This window comes from Emiliania huxleyi (genome assembly GCF_000372725.1).
Source record: "Emiliania huxleyi CCMP1516 chromosome Unknown EMIHUscaffold_1250, whole genome shotgun sequence".
In the NCBI taxonomy this organism is placed as follows: Eukaryota; Haptophyta; order Isochrysidales; family Noelaerhabdaceae; genus Emiliania; species Emiliania huxleyi.
The window spans coordinates 3,122-8,889 of NW_005201337.1; the positions used below are offsets into that span (position 1 = coordinate 3,122).

The 5,768-nt window shown below is 65.5% G+C and overlaps 2 protein-coding genes across 2 annotated transcripts; both read left to right on the plus strand.

Annotated features, from left to right (window-relative positions):
* Window positions 1-3: 3 nt before the first annotated feature.
* On the plus strand, window positions 4-2,299 carry EMIHUDRAFT_446970 (hypothetical protein). The gene is made up of 8 exons (XM_005789709.1): window positions 4-342; window positions 412-501; window positions 581-849; window positions 924-1,023; window positions 1,327-1,406; window positions 1,483-1,564; window positions 1,648-1,802; window positions 1,992-2,299. The coding sequence occupies exons 1-8, from the start codon at window positions 34-36 to the stop codon at window positions 2,242-2,244; spliced, it is 1,338 nt and encodes a 445-aa protein (XP_005789766.1). The 5' UTR covers window positions 4-33; the 3' UTR covers window positions 2,245-2,299.
* Window positions 2,300-2,454: 155 nt separating this feature from the next.
* On the plus strand, window positions 2,455-3,846 carry EMIHUDRAFT_252107 (hypothetical protein; the record flags this gene model as incomplete). Its single annotated transcript, XM_005789710.1, has 3 exons — window positions 2,455-2,542; window positions 2,616-3,300; window positions 3,639-3,846. 3 exons carry the CDS (start codon window positions 2,455-2,457, stop codon window positions 3,844-3,846), a joined length of 981 nt encoding a protein of 326 aa, XP_005789767.1.
* Between the last annotated feature and the right edge of the window lie 1,922 nt (window positions 3,847-5,768).

Sequence of the window (5,768 nt, forward strand, 5' to 3'; positions counted from 1 at the left end):
GAGCGCACCTTCGCGCAGTGGCAGGCCGCGGGCATGCTCCTCCTCACCGTCGGCATCGCTGTCACCAAGCTCGAGGATTCATTCGACACCGACCAGCTCGGCGGCATGACCGTCATCGGCTGCTCGCTTGTGATTATGCTGTACGGCCTCGTCTCTTTCCTGCACCGGCTCAAAAAGATTAAGCGCAAGGACCCGACCGGGTATGACGACCCGCTCGGCCCCGTCGCGCTCATCTTCGTCCTCTTCGCCGCAGTTGCCCTGTACCTCCGCCGCATGTACGGCTTCAATTGGGACACTGAAGGCATGCTCACGGCCGACACGCCCTTCTTCGAGGCCTTCAAGGTGCCGCTTACCCCCCCCCCCCCCCTCCCTTTCTCGTCTTCTCTTCACAGCTGCTGCGTCTGTGAGCAGGTCCCCCTTGCCCCATCGCACTTTGCGGACGAGGCGGCCGCCGTCCAGGTGGTGGCGAGGGCGCTGCAGGCTTCGGCCGCCGTCGCGTCGGTCACACCCCTTTCGCATGAGACAGCTTCCGAGTCCTGCCACTCACGAGTCATGGTTGTAGTGATTGGGGCCGGCATAGGTCACTCTCGCAAACGCGACCTTTGAGCTCCTGCGCCGCACGCACCTCGACACGCACCACGCGACTCCTCTCCACTCCTTCCGAGAGATTTTCAACGCCAGCGGCACGGCGGTCACGCTCACCACGCTGCTGACGGCCGCGGGAGCGCGCCGCAAGAGCCGCAGCTTTGGCTCCGGGAGCGGCAAGGGGACGCTGACAGGCCTGGCGATGAGCATCCGCGGTGGCGACTTTGCGGAGCTCGCCTCCACCGCCGCAAACTGCGTTGGACGGTCGCGGCGCAACGGCGCGAAATCACATCTGAAATGACTCAAGGTGGTACAGTGGACACCAGTTGCGTATCTAGGTACGCGGCGCACTGCGACGTCAGGATCGTGCGGACCTCGCACGCGATGGCGAGGGAGCTCACGGTCACGCGCGTGCCGCACACGGCGTCGGTCACGTCGGTCCGCGGCGGCCTGAATGTGGGCACTCCATGGAGTGAGTACGTCTCATCAGCGTCATGCTCGAATGAGTAGGCTGCCGACTTGGGCTTCGTCCGACACGTCAAGCATCATCACGCCCCATTCCAGTCATCTGATCCTGAGTAGGTTGGCGATCAAACTATGTATATATACTTTTGTCTCTGGTGATGCCGCCTTTCCCTGAGAACGCACACAACGCCTCGTGTGTAATGCCCTGTGTTCCGCGAGTGCGCGTGCCCCGTCGTCCATGCTAGGACGTGTGTAACACTGACTGACTGACTGTAGGTTGGCGATCTACGCGGGTACTTTGCCCTGCCGCGCGACGTGGGCGGCAGTATGCGCGCCGCGCCCTTTCTGACCGCGCGGTGCCGCCCCCTTCAACCAGTGTCATCCACAAACCTCTGGGTTCGATTCTCAGCCCGCCCGACGCCACTGCCCTAGGTGGTCACCGCTCCTGCCCGCCCGCCCCTCCTGCTCGGACGGCGAGCGGTTGTACGTGGTGGGCGAGCACTACTATTGGAGGGTGCGGCCCACAGTCCATGTTCACATCACCGCGCATTGCGCGCGGCGCGCCTCGCCTGTTTCAATGCGTCGACCTGGCCTTAGGTGCGGCTCCCGTTCTCTCTCGCGGCGGCGCCGGAGTCTCGCCTCGTCGCGTCGCTTACCACACGGTATGACACGCCGCAGCTGGCGGTGCGGCCGGACCGGGCGCCGCGCGAGGACTCGGAGCTGTCCTTCCGGCTCGCCAGCCAGGCTCGCGCGTCATGGATCACGAATAGTAGTCGGTGTGATGAACGCATCGCCCGCCCCTCCTCTTCATCGGACGCCGCCCGCCCTCGTCATCGCCGCGCCCCTCCTCAAGCCAGGGCCCCCGGCCTCGAGCTTAGAGCCATAGCGGACCGGCGACCCCCTCCCAACCTTCTCGGAACCTTCTCGGAACCCTCCCGCAGGCTCCCGACGTCACGCCCGAGGGCGGCGACCTCGCCGGCCCCTCCCTCCTCGCCGCGCGTGCGCTCTACAGCGAGCTGCGCAGCGCGCCTTGGGCAGCACCGTAAGGAGTGTGTGAGCGCTCAGCGGACAGGCGCGGTGATTTATTTTCCTCACCTGGCCCTGGCGCGCTGGCCACGACCCTGCCACGTGGTTCGGTCTACGGCCACGAGCGTGTCTCTAGACTTCCTTGTGGCACGTCCACTTCGCACTTGACACTCTAAGATGCCCTCTGTAACACTATAAGAGATCTCAAACTGCTGCACACTGCATGGGAAAAATCAACAGTCACAACAGTGGTCCGTGACCGTGTGCACATTTAAATCATTTTGGGGGCAAGAACAACACTTATGCCCCGTCGCAGCGCACCGCCGACGCGCGACGGCCGGCGGAGGTACAGCAGCACAGCGTAGCGAAGCGCTAGCTATGCAAGGGACCGCGGCCGCGGAACCGGCGGCGGACGGGGCTGGTGCGCAAGCGCCGGCCACCGTCGTGCTGCAGGCCTGCACCGGGGGTGCGCAGCGGACCCTGGAATAGCTACGATCGCGCGCAACTGGAAGACGCGGTGATGGTCGCAAGGCTCGCAGGTGCGTCGCAGGTCAGGCTGATAAGGCCTGGCTACGCGACCATCGAGGTCGACCTGAAGCACGAGAAGGCCGCGGGCGACCGCGAGTCTGTGCAGGCGGCGGAGCGCTCGTTCATCGAGCGCACCGCGCCGCGGAAGAAGGAGGAGCTGACGGAGGAGCAGAAGGATGCTCGGGCCGCGGCTCGCAGGGCCAAAAAGGCCCGGCAGAAGGCGAACAGGGCGAAGAAGAAGGCTGCGGCGGCGGCTGCGAGCGAGGCCGAGCGTGCGGGCTACCCGTACGCGCAGCTGCGCGAGAACGCCATGTTCGTGATGGAGGGCCTGGAGGCTGCGACGCAGGCGGCGCGCATCCCCACCGGGTCCAACATTCAGGTCGCCTACGCGCTGCCTCCAGAGGGGGGCAGCGGGTTCGGCGACATGGTGTACGCCACGGTCCCTATGGGCTCCGTGGCGACGAAGGTCGCCCGGGACTGGCTCGCCAACGAGCTCTACGAGCCGTCCCGGCGAGGCAAAATTGATGCGGCCTGCAGGGACCGAAAGGTTGCCGACCTGATCACGGCTGCCGGCGCCTCGGCGCCGGCCGACGCCGTGTTCGGCGGCAGGTTCGCGACGGGCGAGACGCCCCGCCCGACGACCTCCGCCTCCGAGGCGGACGAGGGCGACGGCGGCGATGGCGGGGCCGAGAACATGTCCTTTGACTTATTCTAGGTCCCCACCCCTGGCCTCACCCATATCTTACCTTCTGCCCCCCCCTCCTGCGACCCCCCAGGCTAGATGGAGTAGTCAGATGTAGACTTTGCCCCACACAGCCCCTTACCCCTTCACCCTCGCCTCGCTGCTTGGTGTTTCTGAACACGTAGTCGTCCACGCTGTGGGGGTTTGTGCGGGTCCTGTGTCTACCTTTCTGAGCGCTGTGGTCGCCGCAGACTGGCTCCGACTTGACGGGCGCATGGAGACGCGATGCCTCCATGCGCCCGTCGCGTCGAAATCGACTTGCAGCTCGATGGTTTGCCGAAAAGGTACATAGCGGCGTTTTGGGCGACAACAGCGCTGCGACCGCGAAGTGGCGGTGGACATGCTCCCACGGTGCCGACGCGGCGCCGGAGTGGCCCGCGCTGCTCGCCGCGACCACGACGGCTACTCCGCTGCTCCGGGCCGACCCGTCCTACCCGACGGTGGCACTCTTCCACGTCTCGCTCACGCTGAGAAAAATTCTGAAACGGCGTGCAGCATAGTCGCCGACGAGTCGGTCCGCGTGCCTCCCCGTGTCGCGCATCGTTCTCACCCATCCATAAACTCACTTTGGCCTCACTAAAGCGATGCCTCAATCCTGAATCCTCAGATTTTAGATTAGGACGCTGTGGGCCCTCTATCGGTGCACATTGAACCGCCACGGCCGCGGCGTCGACCGTCCGAGCGTCGTGGGTGTTGGACTGTTGCAGGGGAGCGGGAGGCCTAGCTTGTGGCACTTGACACTTTTAAACACGTTACTAGAGCCGTACACGTAGAGCCGTACACGCCAGCTGCTCCTGCCCGTGTCCCGGGCGTGGAGATGCGAGGGTCGCCCCCCCTTGGCTGATTCTCACGCGTTGTCCGACACCCACGGCGCGCTGCGCAGCTCTCTGTAGAGGTCGTGCGCCGCGAGGGAGAGGGCGCCGTCCGAGTTGAGGTCGCTCACCTGAGGGGTTAGCAAGCAAGGTGAGGCGCGAGCTCCTCCACACACGCTTTTGTGGGGGCTCACAGGCTGAGCCGCCCTCGCTCACCTCGACGCCGTGGTTCTGGTTGCCTCCAATCTTGAAGGAGAGCTCGGAGTCTTCCCGCGGCGTCTGCAGCGGCAGCACCGCCAGCTGCGGCGACTCGTACTTTGTGGTGAGCGACGCGTAGAGGTAGACGGACGGCGCTTGCGCGAGCGCAAACGGCAGCTTGACCTGACGGGCACACAAGGCAGGGACGGGAAGTCTGGCTCGAAAGTCTGGCGGCGCCACACGCGCCACACGCGGGCGTGCAAGGCTACCCCCGCGTGCGCTGTGCTGCTGCTTCACCTTCCAGTAGTAAAACTCGTCGCGCACGTAGAGGCGCTCCTCGTCCTCCGTGCCGAGCAGGAAGGGCCCCGCCGGCACACGAGGCGGTAACGCGAAGTACCCCCTCAGGTCGCCTAGATCAGAAACACACCCGGAGATGCGCGTCTGTTTCTGGGCCCCCCGCACACCACACCCGCGAAGGTGGTCGCCGATCGTGGTGAGCGAGGTCGTGTGCGGCATGCCCGAGATCTTGACCGAGCGCTGCCAGCTGGTGGCGGGCAGCGGCACGCGCGGCGAGCGCGGCTGGCCAACCTCCGCCTTCTCCATGTGGAAGTTCTGCTCCACCTTGACCTCGCAGTGCGCCGCGTACCGTCCGACGCAGTTGGCGGCGGTGGCGGCGAGCTGCGCGCGCTCGGTGCCCTTGACGGAGAGAGTGAGGTCCGTGCTGCCCGTGCCCGGCGCCGAGCCGAGGTTGGCGCTCATGTAGCGCGCGCCCTTGAGGGTTAGGCGCGTGGTCAGCTTCACCTTGGAGCGGCCCTGGTTGACGACGAGGTCCTCCGCCGTGTCGAGCTCCGTCTGGCGAAAGAGCTCGAAGGTGGCGTGGGCGAGTGTGACTGACGAGACCGACGCCGAGGCCTGCATCGCCCTCGCAACCATCGCGATGGCGGCGGTCTCGTTGACGAAGTACGACGGCATCACCCCCATCTCAAACTCCTTGGAGAAGGGCGTGTCGGCCGTGTGCACCTAAGGTCAGCTCACGGAAACTTCTCCACGCGTGCACAAGGGGGCGGGGCAAGGGGGGGCAGGCAGTCCTCGCGACTCCACGTCTAAGCGACGGGAGCCGGCCCGGCACTCAAAGTGCGAGGGGCCCGGTGCGCGTGGGTGAGCGGTGTGAGCGGTGTGAGCGGTCTGTGCGCACCTCCTCGCCCGGCCACTTGAAGGTATACATCCGGAGGAGGTAGGTTCCGACTGCGCCGCAGAGGACGATGACGAGTAGAACGGGGCCGACTGGGTCGTCGTAGCCCAGCGGGTCCTTGCGCTTGATCTTCTTGAGGCGGAGGAGGAAGGTGAGGAGGCCGTACAGCATCAGCAGCAGCGCCGAGCACCTATCCACTTATGGATGATGAGTCACGAAT

What these genes read in the sequence shown, in the direction of transcription:
- EMIHUDRAFT_446970 (XM_005789709.1), top strand. Translation starts at nt 34, where the DNA reads ATGCTCCTCCTCACCGTCGGCATCGCTGTCACCAAGCTCGAGGATTCA. An exon ending in ACACGGCGTCGGTCACGTCG is followed by an intron (nt 1,024 to 1,326) that starts GTCCGCGGCGGC and finishes GACTGACTGTAG; the next exon opens with GTTGGCGATCTACGCGGGTA. An exon ending in CTCGCCAGCCAGGCTCGCGC is followed by an intron (nt 1,803 to 1,991) that starts GTCATGGATCAC and finishes ACCCTCCCGCAG; the next exon opens with GCTCCCGACGTCACGCCCGA.